This window comes from Brugia malayi (genome assembly GCF_000002995.4).
Source record: "Brugia malayi strain FR3 genome assembly, contig: Bm_v4_Chr1_scaffold_001, whole genome shotgun sequence".
NCBI classification, from domain to species: Eukaryota; Metazoa; Nematoda; class Chromadorea; order Rhabditida; family Onchocercidae; genus Brugia; species Brugia malayi.
The window spans coordinates 3772923-3789619 of NW_025062475.1; the positions used below are offsets into that span (position 1 = coordinate 3772923).

Here is a 16697-nt window from a genome sequence, read left to right on the forward strand (position 1 = left end):
CGTCTCTCTCTCTCTCTGTGTGTGTGTCTGTACCTGACGTAAAATTCTATAATTGTACGAAGTGCCTATGCATTTTGTAAAATGCAGCCAAATTCTACGATGGTATTCTACTAAACGAATAAGATTAAACGTATGTCTGTATCAATCCTATATTTACCGGAAAAACATTCTCAGTAAATTTAGCTTTATAGTTAAATCCTTTTCTAGACTTTAATTATGAGGAAGATTGTTTGCAAAAAATAAATGAATCAGGAATGATTTTAATAAAGCATTCTTCTCCTCAATTTTATTTTTAAATACCACCCTGATTTATAAAAATACAATCTTTCTAGACTTTAATACTGACAGGAAGGCACAATTCTCTCTAAATTATTCTCGTCCATATTCAGTTTATAAGACATTGCAAATGTTTTTCCTGTACGATTTATTCGAATCCACCTAAACCAACGGGTCAGAAAGCTAAGGTGATTAAGATTGAGGCCATAAAATCAAAACTAGCCGGATAATTCGAGAGTCAGTATCAGTATCTGTGGTAGTGGTTGAAGGAAAATCAGGGCTGGGATTACTTGACTAGATTACTGAAAATTATTTTTAAAAAATGAGATGAGGGAGATACAAGTGAATTATCCATTAATATCACGAATCAAAAAATAAAAATTGATTTTAGAGCAGTCCTTGAAATTGTAATCAAGTGTATAAATAATTCCCCAATGAGAAATGACGATTACAATTTTACAATAAAAACTGGAATTAATTTCTGTGAAATGAAAGAAAGGCTGTGATTACTTCTGAAAGTAATTCAATAGAAATCTAGGATTGGAAATTCAAGGTACAAAGTGAGAGCAGTTGGCGATTTTTTCTGCCAGTACTTTTTGTAGTATTTTTTATCTTTTTTATAAGAAAAAAATATGAGATAAAGCAAAATCCATCGGTTTTCAACGAGATAATGCAATGGATTCTACAAGTCCCACAACTAAAAGATCGAAATAAATATGCTAAATGGAGGAATATCCTCTAAAGAAAACAGAGGTTGTAAGTTTTTTGACGCCAACAATAATAACAATATATAAATTTCATTATCACCTACTACTTTTCCCTACTGTACCTTCTTCAATTTCTGTCGTTTTCTAGCTACATCAACATAATCATCATTGGCTGATAAGCTGCGATGTAGTAACGATATGTTCGATAGTCCAGTAAATATGTCTTCCACAAAAGAGAGAGCCTGAAATTTGAAACGTTTAACATTACAAAAGACTGATACAAGATTAAAGTAAATTATTCCGCATCACTTTTATGAAATACTCGCTCTCGCTTCAGTTCACGTCTAGTAAGTAATAAATGAAAACGTAAAAAAACCTTTTGATGATTGAAAAACAGATATGCAATGAGGAAGAAAAACGGAAGTGCGAAATAGCTACCACCAGATATTTCCACTTCAAATTTCCGCTGAAAATTTAATGAAGTAGGTTATAAAAGGAAGCTATAGATAAAGTTAATTACCAAAATATGAGAAAAAAAAAAAAACGGAAAATTTTGATAAGGCAATTTTGATTAGTATGCAATCAATCACAACCACATTACCGTACGAAAATCGTATCATAAAGTGAGATATTAAAAAAGGCCAAACTATAACGTTTAAAAAAAATCTAAAATTTTTGATTCATTAAAATCGACAGCTACATAAGTAAGAGACTATTTTCTAAAAGTGCACATTAGAATTTCAACATGTAATTGAGCAATACTAGTGAGAGATATATTAATAGAAGATAATGCACAATAAGTAGTTTATTCAGAGAAATATCTAACAAATAACTTCTGGAAATAAAAAGAATGAAAGACAAAAAAATAATTCAAAAAAGAAAAAAAAGAAGTACTTTGTTACACACAAATATTACAACTAACCTGTGAACGTACAGTTAACGATACGGCTTTAAATGTTTCATTTGCGGTGAAGAAAACTTCGGTAGAATCTAACTTCTGATTACCTATACCATAAATTGTTTCAAATCGAATCGAGTATACCTTTAAAAAGAAAAAAAAAAAATCTCGTACAGAAAACTCAATTGTAACAACTGTAACTAATTTCTCACTAATAATTTCGTTCAACACGATAAAATGAGGAGTGAAATTATTTAGTTACAATTGATATCAAGGAATGTAGAAAGTACTGATCTTGTGTTATGTTCAATCATCCATTTATCAGTGTATAATAATAGCACTAACTAGATACTTTTAATAATTCCTATATAAAATTTAAAAAAAAAAAAAAAAAAAAACAAAAATCAGAAATCCACGAGAATGCAACTCACAACATTATCCACTGCAGGAATTTCGAAAAAAAATACAGTGGATGGTGCCACAACGGTTGTTTGATGAACTAAATTATCGCTTTTGTAAAGACCAATTTTATACTGCGGTGGAGGATTAATATCAACAAATACAACATCACCAGCAATATCTACTCGTTCATCGATATGTGTTAACACGAAATCAATGTTCCTAACATCTTCGGCATTTACCTAAAGAAAAAAAAAAAAAAAAAAAAAAAACAATATCACACAAATAGATATTGTTTACTTGATTATTCGAGTAATAGTAAAGCTTCGAAACAATCTGAAGTTAAAAGATTATACCCCAAACTATTCATTAGTTCAATATCTACATGATTATTTATTATATATATGAAATAATATGCTTGACATTAAGAAGGTAAATTTGATATTCACTTATGATAGAATATTAATCAGTCTTTTCCTGCTTTTTGCTTCATTTCATCTTCTAACTAATTACTTGAAAATGTACCATAATATGATAATGTGTTGGGTATGAGTGCAAGCGCTGACCGCTCGGTGTTTTTAACACCAACCGATAAACGCAATTCGGATGAAGACCACGAATCCGATATTCACCATTTTCATTCGTTGTGTCTTCCTCTTGCAACTGATTGCATTGTTCCGACACCGCTTCGACAGCCATTGCCGATACTGGTTGATCAGCTGGGTATGAAACTTTGCCAAAAACACTGTAAGTTTCTTTCTTTCTTTTTTAGAAAATATTAGACCGAAAATTACAATCTAGCAGATAAGAGATTTCAGATATAGTGAAGTACACAATCTAACATAAAATTAACAGTCAGTCCTGGAACTTAAAAGATTGTTGAATGACAAAAAAGTATGAACAAACACGAAAAAAAAGCCTCATTAGTAGGCTGATATTTTACCCACAGTAAATTAGGAAATTTGACATTTACCTGTATGCAAATCGATGCCCCTTCAAATTTACTGTCTCAAATTCACCAGCTTTGATATTTACTGTGATTGATTTTGGATCAAATTTATACTCTTGTAGTATCGGACGTAAAAAATATTCGCCAGGTGGCTGAAAACAAATGTTAGATTATTTAATGATATAAAGTGCAAAAAATCATGCAATACTTTTAGGCAATTTATTCCAAATTCAATTTTATCCTGTAGCAATCAGTTCTACCGAAATTTGTTTGCAGCAAAATATATATACATATATTGTGTTAAAATATAATCAATTAAAATAACAAAACAAAGAAGTCAGAGTGTTTTAATTATACTGAAATGCATACTGAACACTTCAAGTTACTCATACACTATATTGCTTTCCATAAACATAAAATATCAGTATTTAAAGCGGGACAAAAACTTTTAGCAACTCACTAGGCCAATGAAAATGATTTTTCCGGTATTATCTATGAAATTATTCGACCGATAATTCTCAGCACCGCTCAAAGAAATGAGTACATTAGAAAGTGGTTCGTTCGTCTCAGCATCAGTAGCAATAATGATCAGTTGTGACAATTTTATGGCATTCAACACTCCTAGTTTCTGTGTTTTTTCAAATTTATATCCACTTTTCTCAGCAGTTATATCGAAATCTTTGACAGTTCGCATTGGACCCAACCTGAAAACGATTTATCAAAAACTTTTTATATTTTCTTTGCAACATAATTGCATAGACAAGACTTCGAATCAATCAATTAATTGGGCGGTAATCAATCAATTTATCAAACTGTCAGTTAGCCATTAAGCAAATGGGAGAAATTTAATGCAAGTTGATTACAGCCAAAATCCTGCATCAACACAATTACCTGAATTTGCCGTTAGCATCGGTCACTGATTCAAGAATAACATTTGGATCACTTTTATGTGATGAACGGATATTCACACCTTTGACAGCTGGCACCACTTGTCCTTCCAAAAAGATACCTTTATCAGCTCTAAAAGTTATTTCGTCCAAATGACATTCACCTGAAAGCAAAAATATGTCATTACAAAAGTAACGGAGTAAGAAGTAGGATAAAATTAAAAAAGCTCACCGTTGAACTTAAAAATATGAGAAGCTGGATTGAAAAGATAAGTTTTCGACTGAGGTTTAAGTGTAACAAGTGCATCAGCATCCAATGCTGATAAATAAAATGTGAAAGTTAATATTTTTTCCGTCGAAGAAGTTACCTAAATGACTTTATTTTAAAACAAAATAGCTGAAGAAAACGAACAGTAAGAATATAAGAATAATTAAGAAAAAATGCATGTATTCGAAATGCCAAAGATTTCCACAGTTCTATGCAAATGTTGTTACAGTGCAGATGAGAATTTTCTATGATTTTCCTTACGTATACCTCAAAACTCCTTCTTACACAAAAATTACACAATCGTACAGCATATTTTTGCATATGCTTGTATCCACTTATGTATAATCCCAGTTGATAAAGTAATGGAGCCAAATTTATTAAGCAATCCATTTCACAGGTGCAAGGATTATTCCCATGTTAGCAACGTTTACATGTTGCATTAACCTCATTACCGGCTGAGTCAGTCAACTGATCAGTTAGTTGCATTGTTTAAGTTACTGAAGAGAAAGGAAAAGATTGCAAGAAAGATAAAAATACCGGAATCATTTGCTGGTCAGTATTGGATTTCACAGATAAGGTAAAATCGTTAAGTCGATTCACCATATGGTCCAATTTAATCGAAGCGGACATTAAAAATTTCGAAGCCGATGCAACAAGTGGAACTTTTTGTGGAATACTAATTTCGTATGATTGTTTGTCAAATTTATGACAAGCTTCAAGTATAACAATATAAATTCCGGTTAAAGGGATGCAGAAGAAAAACTGCCCAGCCGGTATATCAAGTGAACCATTGACTTCAGATTTCTCCAACATGCTCCATTTCTAAAATAAGTGAATGGATATTTTTTGGACACAGTCTACATTTGCACAATATTGACTACTTCTGTTAATAAACAAGAACCATAAATACTATTTTCAGTGATATAATCCAAACCGCTTTAGCCGGATGTGACAATCGGGTTGTCGTCCGATATCCAACTTGACGAAATATGAGGTTATTTAAGTCAGCACGTTCAATAACAATATCCATTTCAGTTTTTTCCCAACAAAATCGATCGTCATCTATCATTTTCACTAAAAATTAATTGTGGTATAATTTTCGTATTTCGTAATTTTTTCCCATCATTTCTTAATTTTTAAAAATACGAGATAATTATTAAAAAATAATTTTCCCGAATCATACTAATACGGTGAAAATATACTTACATTTATAGGAATCCGGTAGCACTTCATAGAAAATAAATTGATCGGTGCCTTCAAGGCTTTTTATTAATACTTCTCCTTTCCACATTTCCATCTTCAAAGTAACACAGTCATCTGCAACGCAACATTACATATCAAATGTCATATCGCCACATCGATTATTATGGATTATTATGGAAAATTCATCATTCGAAACCCCACAATTTAAATCTAATACCACGTCATAATTTTTTTTCCAGTTTGCTGGAAAATTTTTGGCTAGATCAAAAAACAAGAAATAAAATCAGGAAAGAAATGACATGCATAAATTCCAGATAAAAAAGAACTTTCCGATATGACAGTAACCTAAACCTGATTTAATTTTACAAACAGTAACTGAAGAAATACAAACCTATACAGATGACACTAATATTCACATCAGTTTTGAACTGACTAAATACAATATCAAGCGCAGGTCCTTTCGACAAGTCTATTTCACTTTGTTTTGGGGTCATTACAACAGCGCTTACAGATGAAACCTAAAATCACAATTCATGCAATTGAATAAAATGAAACAAAAAAAAAAAAAATAGATTTTAATCTTTTAGATCTTTTAATCTTTTAACAGATATAAAAAATGCATTCATCGGTGACAAAGCATATAGTCTTTGAAGTCAGAATAAATATTTGCTTATCTCTTCTTTTTACACGTCTATATAATGCTGTCCAGATATTAAATGAATTAAAAATTATTTGAACAGCCCAGCACTCTTCTGGTAAATCAATGAGATCCTTTTCAGTGTAAAATTTTTATTATTGTTGTTAACAAATGAACATATAATTAAAGTAATGCCAGGCTTTTTGTTTTAGACACAAAATAACCCCCTAAGGATATAAGGAATTTAAAAAAGAAAAAGTATGAATAAAAGACTGAAACTGAACCGAAACAATATATCTGCCAACAGCATGCAAACTACACGTTTTACCATCGTTTTTAGTACTCAATAATTTCACGGCTTTTGTTTGCTGATTTGTAAAAATGATTGACATTGCACGACTAATGCTTTCTTCCGCATTTATCGTAACACACACGTCTACACTGAAAAAGTGCAAATATTGTGAGAATTAATAATTATTATTTCAAAATTTTGACATTTTCAAATGTGATGCTATGCAAATATAATAATTTTTACGTCGAAAATGAAAAACCGTTTGTGTAATTCGTTGATTTATCAATGAATTACATTCTTATCGAATAGCCACATATTAATAGCATATTTTAGATTAAAAATCACTTTAATCTTCGATTTCAGCTCAGATGAATAGCATAAGAGTATAAAGTGGTTGAATAGTTCGATTAAGTTCAAAACATGTTTATGAAATATTCGAAAGATAAACATAATTTACCTTTCTGCAACAATATCCGGAATTTCAGCTTTTTTTGCAGTCAATTTAATGCTTATCGTGTTAAAAGCAAAATGATCTTTTTTGGCAGTTATTGTGTAGTCTTCATCTTGTAAGCCGTCAAGTGCATACCTAAAGTCAGGAAAGAACAATAGTAAAACTGAAAAATATTATGAAACTGTCGAAAATGATTATCATAACAATTTAATTTATCGCTGCTCAAACTGGTTTTTTAGTCTAAAAGTTACCATCCGCTTGCATCGGTTTTTCCTTTCATTTCACCATTCACATAAATAGTTGCATCGACAACTGGCTGTCCAGATAAGAGCACTTGACCTTTGCTACTAAATCCAAGTGTGTTGAAAATAACCTTCAAACAAACAGAAATATTATTAATAATAGCTAACTGGAAATAAGAGTTAATTTGGTACTGCGAATCTTATGTACTTCTATATATCGTATGAATACTTTTTCTGGGTGAAGAAAAACTAAATAGGAGATATAGTCAACCATCAGTACTACAAAATATTTATGACATCTTAGTTATGCACGACATAGTTAATAATTTATAAAATATGTATGCATACATATGGATTGAAGATGTATATTCCGTCATAAGCAATAGTAGAAATGAAAAGGTGGCCAACCTCAATTTTTAACAAATATAAAAATGATAAAAGCATAAAAATTAAGTTCTTCGATTCAAAAAATTGAAAAATACGACCTTCTCCGCTGATGATCTCATCATGATTTCCTTCATTTTTGGTGAAAAACTGAAACGAATTTTGTCGGTAGCAAAAGATGGTTGGATAGTATACGGTCCTGGTGGAAGACATGGGAATTGAGCTATACCATTACTGTCGGTTTTCATTTTGCAAGCAAACTTTTCATCAAGTTGTGTTCCTTCTTTTTCCATATGAACTAATCCCTCGTCGCAGTATGACAACTATAAAAGGATGACAAGAAGAGTCAAAAAACTTTAATACTGAAACATGATCTATATTAATTTGCACTATTAACTTACACAAAACATTATCTTTTAGCAAGTGTGATCTAACATAGCAAGATATGTCTGCATACAATAATTACATATTTATGCATTTAATATATTCTAAAAAAAAAAAAAAAAACAATTGCTAATTATTTTTGTGAGTAGCCTATAGTTAGCGCTAAATATGTCTTCTCAGAGAAATGACAGCTCCAAAAATTCTAATAAGTATTTTGAAACACTAAGAAAAGTAATTACATTGTTAGACAGCTTTTGTAACATACTTTTACAGCAATTTTTGAATAAAGTGCTACAGTAACTCCAGCTACTTGATGGTTTTTGGATAAAACAGCAACTGTTAACAAATGTCCTGATATTTTCAAATCCGGTGATACATGAATTGGTGATGTCGTAATTGATACCGGTACTTTACCACGCTCAATGCATTCTGTACTGTTACCTGCCGTTGATACCTTTATGGAAACACAGAAATAATTATTAATAAGTAGAAATGTCGGACAAAAATTAATTAGTTGCTGAAATTTAAAAAAGAAAAAAAAGTTTCAATGAAATTATCGTATCATGATCTATAACGATTCGGTTTTTTTGTGTCGAACACAGTTATTCTAAGAATCTATCTCAGTTACTCAGTTACTGAAATAAAACAACGATAATTTCAGCTTACAACTAGGAAACAATTTTACACAGATCGCTTACTAAATATTTTCCTGGTGAAGCTCGAAATCGATATGCACCATTTGCAACTGTTTTCGCCTCCGATACAATGGTACCATTTTCAGCAATAAGAATTAATGCAACATCTGCAGGTCCATTACCATCACCACTTCGTAGTATACCTTCCACAGCGAAAGCATTCAAAACAAAATTTATATCTTCACCTTTTGTGCACAAATCATTCTTCCCATCTACTTTCAGATCAAAAGTACTTGGCTCTGAAATAAAGTTTGCACATTTTTATTTATCCATTTTCCCGAGGGAGAAAGATTAAAAGTAATGAAGTAAAAGGAAAAAAAAAGAAGAATGAAGAGGCCAGCAAATGAATCCAGGAAATATTTTGCAGCTATAGAGTTATTTTTATTTCATTTTCCTTTCAAGAGTTTTAAAACATAATAATTAAGAAATGGTAATGGATCTTCAAAACAATGTTTACCAAAGAACCATCCATCTGGAGCGAAAAGGCGTATTGAATAATCTCCTTTGTTATATACCGGAATCATATAATAACCATTCGTCGGACTGCATTCCGTTTCAAATTTCAAATTTCCTTCAGCAGTAAATAGTTTAACCTACTAATAAATTTGATCAATTAAAGAATAAACCATTCCTATACAATGGAAGAAATATACGAATATCCAATTATTTAAATTAATAATACTCTTTATAAAAAAATGTCATCCTTCGTTGGCATTACTTCCGGCTCCCAAGCAGAATGTTTATTTCTAAAATGATTGAATTTTTGACCTTCCAAAAGTAAAAAAAATAAGAAACTAAGCTATAGTATAGGAGATTAATTAAATTCTAAATTTCTGTATCAGTACTCTACCATCATTTGCTCAATAAAATATTCTAATAATGGTATCTGCTCTACAATACTAAATTAAATATATTGCAACCTGTATTTTCGAATAATCGATTGGAACATCTGGTGATTTCACAAAACCCCCACAACTGTAAACTTCAGCTGTTACCGTCGAAACAGATATCGAAATCAGTACAAGCCATTTAATTTTATCCATAAAACTCATACCTTCAATGTATGAAAAGTTTAGTCAGAAATTTCCATAAGTATGTTCATTTTTGCTCTTTTTAAATGTGCAAATGGGTAGCGCAGTAATTACTAACATCATTGCAATAAGTAAGAGAATAAGGAGCAGCACGAACTTTGACACGCACTACCAAATATCTTGATTTACTTTATTATAACATAGGAAGCGAAATCAGAAGTGTAAAATAACAGGATAATAAGTTTCCAAATCACGTATGAGAATATTTAAGATAGTTACAACATAAAATTTATGAAAAAATATTATAAATAATCTAAAAACAATAAATTATAATTAAAAACAATAATGAATCAAAAAGGATTGAAATAATTCTTTAAAAAAAAAAAAAAGTGAAAACATGAATAATACAGTCCGTTCGTAATAACCGAAATTGCTAACTAACAAGAAAATTTTTTGAACGCTTAATAGCAGTTACATATTTTTCCAACTACCATGCACCTAGAATTGTTACATTAATGAAACAGAGTTTCGATGAATGAGTCGAAACAGTCACATAATTAGAGTCGAACATTTGCAATTGATATCTAAACTATGTTAATATTAAAACCATCTCATAATACATAACCTGAGTTGTAACAATAGTAGTTTGACAATGTAGACATATGCGAGAAAGATTTCAATAAGTTAAGGAATCACTGCTATAACAACTATATATAGACCATATGTACACTTAAAACTTAATAAAAAGAAAAATCTAGCTCACTTATAAAACATATTTCAGCATATTCTTTCATTAGCACAGTAAAACAACCTTGAACTCCAGTGTTAATTGAGCAAACTTAAACAGCTTACATAATTTCAGTAATCGCAGTGTTCACTTAATAATTTCATCCTTTCTTCTGCAATAATCTTAAAATGATTATTACTAGCACAATTCATATATCAACCCTTGTGTTTAGTTCCATTAACGGTTTACAGAATTTGCATGATAACATGAAAGTTTCGTATTGTTCGATTTGTATTGTAGCCAGATGTATACCGTGCTTGAAGCGTATAAGTCTACTAGCTACTTGCATTGTTTCGGTTGCTTTCTCTGGTTCATCTGCAATGAATATCAAAAAGTGAGTGCAATTTATTCACTACTCCAAAACTGCTAAAAATGGCTCATAAAATAATTCTTAATACAAACGATAATAAACACTAGAGCATTCCCAGCTGATCACATTATTCTAAGGCTGCATTCAGTTTCATTGGCTAATTCTCGCTTTTGTGAAAAACTTTAGATACAGAAACTTGAACTTAACAATGGCAGTGCACTATTAATAATACAAGCATTTAGATTACGGTTAAAAATATTGAAGATATGCTATATATTGTTAAGCATTAATTTCAAAAAATAAAGGAATTGCATTTGTATGTTCATGCATTTTATAAAAGCAAGCATACCAATGGCCAAATGAACTGCTAAAGCTGTTTTGTCCATATTTAATGACCATACATGCAAGCTATGCAATGTTCTTACACCATTTATGTTCAACAAATCATTTTGCAAGCTACCATAATTGATATGTGAAGGTGTTCCTAAAAATTAATAATGTCCCATACTCAGTGCCAATCACAAATTTGGTTATGCAACAAAATAAATTTGAAAAAAATGGTAACAGCTTGAAAAAAGTGACCTTAACGCCAGAGGAAAAAAGGAAGAATTAATTTTGTGAAGTTTTTATTTAAGAAGTATGGGAAATAAAGGTTTTACCAATACCTTCCATCAATATGAAGAAAATGTCACGAATAACAGTAACACTTGTGAAAAGCACGATTATAGAAAATAGAAAAGTGCATAACGGATCAGCTAATTTCCAATCTGTTACCTGCAATAAATAAAGCTGTAGGAAAATGTAAAGAGGAAGTGATCTGCAATGTTAATGAAATCTTTTTCTTCTAAATTTACAAATAAAGAAAATCTTTTTCTTGCTCTTCTCATTCTACTAAAAAGAATATCCGTGACAGAAAATACAATATCAGCAACAACACACTACCAACTTGCCTTAATGACGATAGCAGCAGTTAGAACACCAATGCTCTGGATAAAATCACCGAGAACATGGATGAAAGCCGCGCGTACATTCACATTAGTACTAAACAATGTAACCCAATAAGTTTGAAAATGCATCTTTATTACAGTTACATTCTTATTAATATCACGTACGGTAAAATCAGTTTTCAAAACACAATTTCGGTTACTGTTAATCAGATAAAAATTTGAAAAAAGTACCTACTGGCTGTGACTATGACCTATATCTTGTGGATGAGCACAACGGAAATACCGCAAAACGAGTCCCATTATAATATTAAATATTACGCCTGCGCTTGCTGTTACAATCATTGTATTTGCATCAACCTGAAACTGTCACACCAAATAAAATCCTCCGATTTAAAAAAAGACCTACATAATTGGGAAATTTGTCTAAATCAAATTTAAAAAAAAAAGAAAGGAAATATATGTTTCTATAATAAAAAGGAGAATACAAGTTCTTTTTTATTCTCGATATTTCACCTTAATATCATTATCATATGATTAAATTAAATCATAGAAACATATATTAAATTCAAACATAATTTTTACTAACAACGTAAAAAGTTTTTTCAAATTCCGATATTATTTTTTAAAAGAAAATTTTATTCGTAAATAAAATCTGTTATCCATTTAGTACTTTCTGGACGACTAATACCATATTTGATTGGCATTTTTCAAAGTGCATTTCGAATATATAACTTTGATATTGTGCAAATAATTTTATTTACTTAGCATTTCAAACGCTTATGGTATGCCAAGCATTACAAGAACTATTACTATTCCAATAAATTTGCCCTATTATACGTCTCATACAATGGGAAGTCAAATTTCCTAAGGAATTCTACAGTTCTCAATAAGTTAATTTAAATACCAATGGTTGCATTTTTCTTAAATTAACATATTAAGATTGGAATGCTCATTTATTGTTAGAGTCAAAACTTGAGTCGTTTAAACACATAATTCGGGTTATCACTAAATTATGGATAAAAAAAAGATGCTATTACAAGCACAATAAACAAACAAACATTGAAATTATTATTGATAATCCGCTGTAAAGCAAGCATAACAAGCATCGTTGTAAGAATCCATATGATTATAATCGATATCGTAGCACCCAAAATCTCCGCACGAAGGAAACCAAATGATAAGCGGTAATTTGCTACAACTTTCACTGTAGTTTACACAGTCAGTATTAGATTATTTAACATTTTCTATTGGTGTAATCAATATGCAATGTACAAACCGTACATCCAAATCAAATCAAAATTGCTCATTCTGTATACAATTTAGATTTTCTTTTCTTTCTGGTTTCCAATACAGATCCCTTTCATGTTTTTCAACACATTACTCAATTCAAAAGAATATGCGTCAATAATGAAATGATGACAGATGTGCAGTATTATCGCGATACCAAAGAAAAATGAGTCAAAACTTCAATATTGCTAAAAGATATTTAATTACTTATATACTGTCTAGTATTCAGTACGTGCTTACACTTTTAAGGAAAACGCTAAATTTGGAGAAATAAAAAAAAGAGTCAATTGTTCCTTTAGTGTTAAAGACGTTCCGATTATCTAATAAACGGAAGAAAGCCTGACATAAAAATCAAACCAGGAGAGCGCGAAAGTCGAATTGCTATGATAGATATAATAAAGGAGAGCAAATCACTTAGCATATGTCCAGCATCAGTCATTATAGCTAAACTTTGGGCCAAAACGCCACCGCTAAATTCAGCAATAATAAAAATGGCACTTAAAATTGCTACCACTACCAATGATCGTTCAGCTCTTCGATCCTGGAAATATATAAAGTCTATTACTAAATTTTCTTTCTGATATTAAATTAGCTTTGCTTTTAAATCATAACTACTGTCTAAATTGGCAGCTAAATTTTCATAGTTTTGAATAAAATATGTATATAAATGTGAATAGAGTGTTCAACCACTTTTCTGAGGAAATGCAACTTATATGCAACTGATGAAACTGATGAGCTCATCCTGCTGAATAGTGACGTTTTGAAATGTCAACAGTAGATCTTGAGTAAAATGTCAGATTTTGAAAAAAAAAGAACAACTGACTAACAAAAACTTATCAATCAAGCAAATTTAACTGTTTAAACATCCCTTACATGAAATATGATCGGTGTAATAGGACTAATAAATTGATATGATAATTAACAGAATGATCTAGATACTACATGCAGTAACACGATCAACATGAATACAGTTAGTAGATTAGCAACTGATATAATTGGCATATTGATATAACACGATATAACACGATCACAATCGATATAACACGATCACAAAGTAGCACGATTGATGGACCAACAAAAACAATGGAATCATATGATCATGATGAGTGTATCATTAATGAAGAATGTAATCGGTGTAATGATAAATGTTCCATTATATTTGGTACTACATGTCCCCACTGCCACTGATGTAAAATAACTTAATATTTGTTAACTTTTTCGAAAAATGTAAGCAAAAGTAATAAACGTTACGTGGAAGCGGGAAATGAATAAAATGAAATACATATACCTCTTTTTGGGATAGCAACAAAAAATGACAGTGTTCCTGCAGGTGAGAATGATCGATTGATTCTTGTTCATCATCACTACTATCCTGATCATTATAGATTACATTTCGATCATCATTATCATCATTTGAAGTGTTATTATTTGTTCTCCATAATGACCTCAACATTTCGTCCGAACAGACAAATCGATTACAATGTGGCTGCAGTAATATATATCAAAAACATAATAAAATCATTCACTGTGACCGAAATATCCAAGTCTTATCGGTACATCCGAAAAGTTCTAGACAATAAGTGCTTCTACACCTGCATAACATTTCTCCACTCTCACAATTGTTTTCACCTAAGTTATTCAAAGCAATATTCACACGGCCCTACCACGAAAACTATTATCCTAAATTGATGAAATTTGAAAAAACGCAATGTTAGGAATGCAATCGGCAACATGAGTAAGACACTTCCTCTAATAAGCGAAAATTCTTGAACAAACATCGATTAAGGTGTCAAACACACCGTGTGTTTGACCTTCCTTTTTGGTGTCTCTCTTTTTGCAAATTGAATTTTTACATATATACTGTTTCTTTAAACCCAGAAAGTTGAAATTAAATTTAAAATATAAAAATTCCCCGCAACTAAATGTTAGAGAAGAATGATGAAATGACTTTTCACCATTTTTTTTTATTTTATTTTTTTCGCAAAACTGTGCTGTAAAACTATACTGTGTTTTCTTTTCGTATCAAACTAATAAATTTTTTAGTTATTAATAATGACTGTTGAAGATGATTTAGGTTTTAGTTAAGTTAGATCCTTAATTTGTGCATAAAATGCTGTTAGCAACTAATATCTGTAATACTTTCTCCCTTTATTAATATATCATTTAACTGAAAAAGGAAAAAATTTAACGAAACTACAAGATTAAGAACAAAGATATATGTGAGTGAAAAGTTAATATTCCGTATTCACCCTTTTTTTCGGTTTTCTTTCCTCTCTTTGTTCCAGTTTTCGGAAATTATGCCGGAAACGTATATGCAACGATCAATATTTCCATTTGTTCCTGAGTATGATCGTCAGATGTAGACATATTACTAAGTTCTATGATCTCTGTGATAGCATTGAAATATTCTAGGAATGCATGTAAGATGAAAGCCTTTTCAAAATGCTTTGATTTTTTTTCTAAAAAATAATTTTTAAAACTTGAGTCTTCTTCATCGCATACTTTAGAATGACTTGTAATTTAATTTTTTTAGCAATAAATCATCGACAAAAGGAATAAATAAATAAATATTACTTTTGCGATTTGTAAATTACTTCATAATATGAGTATAAAAAGAGATTACGGAAAGAGACTGTAGCAAAAGATCCAATTTTTCATTTTTAATCGGCAGTTTAACAAAAAATTGCAACAATGAATACATCACTTACTGAATGTTATTAATGGTTGATAGTTATCACTAGTAACTGATAACTGATATATATATATATAGCATGACTGATAGCTGTAACTAATAGTGAGCAGTGATAAATGCAATGGCAAGCTGAAAGGGCATTTCATAAGCAGTAAATTTTTATGGCGATCAACTATTTGTAAATATCATTGTTGATAAAAATAAATTAGTTCATAAGATTTTAATATTTGTAAATATCATTGTTGATAAAAATAAATTAGTTCATAAGATTTTAATATTTGTAAATATCATTGTTGATAAAAATAAATTAGTTCATAAGACTCTATAATTATTAATCGTAACAAATAAAATTATTTATATAATCAGTAGAAAACATACATATTTTATCACATTTTTACAGTTATAGACTTGAATACAGACTTGATACTCCTCGTTGTCATTATTTGTGACGTTATTTACCAAATATCCGCTGTTTCTTTCATTTTTTCCGATCGCTAATTAACTTTTAATCTTAATTCATCTTCAGCAGTTTCCATTTTCACCTATAATTGTAACTGAAATAATCATTGATGATACTGTTATCAATAAAGAAAATAAGATTTCTAAAAGCTTGCTTCTATCATAAAATAATTCAAAATAAATCAAGCAATTACTTGCTTATGGCTTTCAAAATTAAGAAAATCTGGCTATAGTGTTCTTCAACAACTTTTTATTCACTGTATTAAACCTTTTACAAATCTTTTCTTTTTTAATAGCAATATCAGCTAGCTAACATTCCTTTTTACAACAAACTGTTGATCTCCCTGTTTCATCCAATACTTCGTTCATTAGTTTGTATATCAAGAAAATTAATATTTATTTTTTGCAGCTGTTTCGTAAATAGTTATGATCACAATTATTGAGCGTATTTCCAACTACAGATTAATATCCAAGAGAAAAATTTCTTTCCTTCTTTCGTAGGTTTACGTAAA

At 30.3% G+C, this 16697-nt stretch overlaps 2 protein-coding genes across 2 annotated transcripts; both read right to left on the reverse strand.

Moving 5' to 3' along the window:
* Nucleotides 1–1096: 1096 nt before the first annotated feature.
* On the reverse strand, nt 1097–9724 carry Bma-nra-4 (uncharacterized protein; the record flags this gene model as incomplete). Its single annotated transcript, XM_043076446.1, has 21 exons — nt 1097–1225; nt 1360–1449; nt 1906–2025; nt 2313–2522; nt 2806–3025; nt 3254–3381; nt 3690–3933; nt 4121–4280; nt 4349–4484; nt 4922–5206; nt 5319–5458; nt 5591–5701; nt 5979–6105; nt 6509–6665; nt 6974–7102; nt 7219–7340; nt 7695–7916; nt 8243–8431; nt 8676–8911; nt 9130–9265; nt 9593–9724. 21 exons carry the CDS (start codon nt 9722–9724, stop codon nt 1097–1099), a joined length of 3423 nt encoding a protein of 1140 aa, XP_042932380.1.
* A 914-nt stretch (nt 9725–10638) lies between these two features.
* Bma-ttm-1 (cation diffusion facilitator family transporter containing protein) lies at nt 10639–14487 on the reverse strand (the record flags this gene model as incomplete). Its single annotated transcript, XM_043076447.1, has 8 exons — nt 10639–10805; nt 11150–11284; nt 11466–11574; nt 11778–11841; nt 11983–12104; nt 12806–12939; nt 13392–13575; nt 14323–14487. 8 exons carry the CDS (start codon nt 14485–14487, stop codon nt 10639–10641), a joined length of 1080 nt encoding a protein of 359 aa, XP_042932381.1.
* Nucleotides 14488–16697: the final 2210 nt, after the last annotated feature.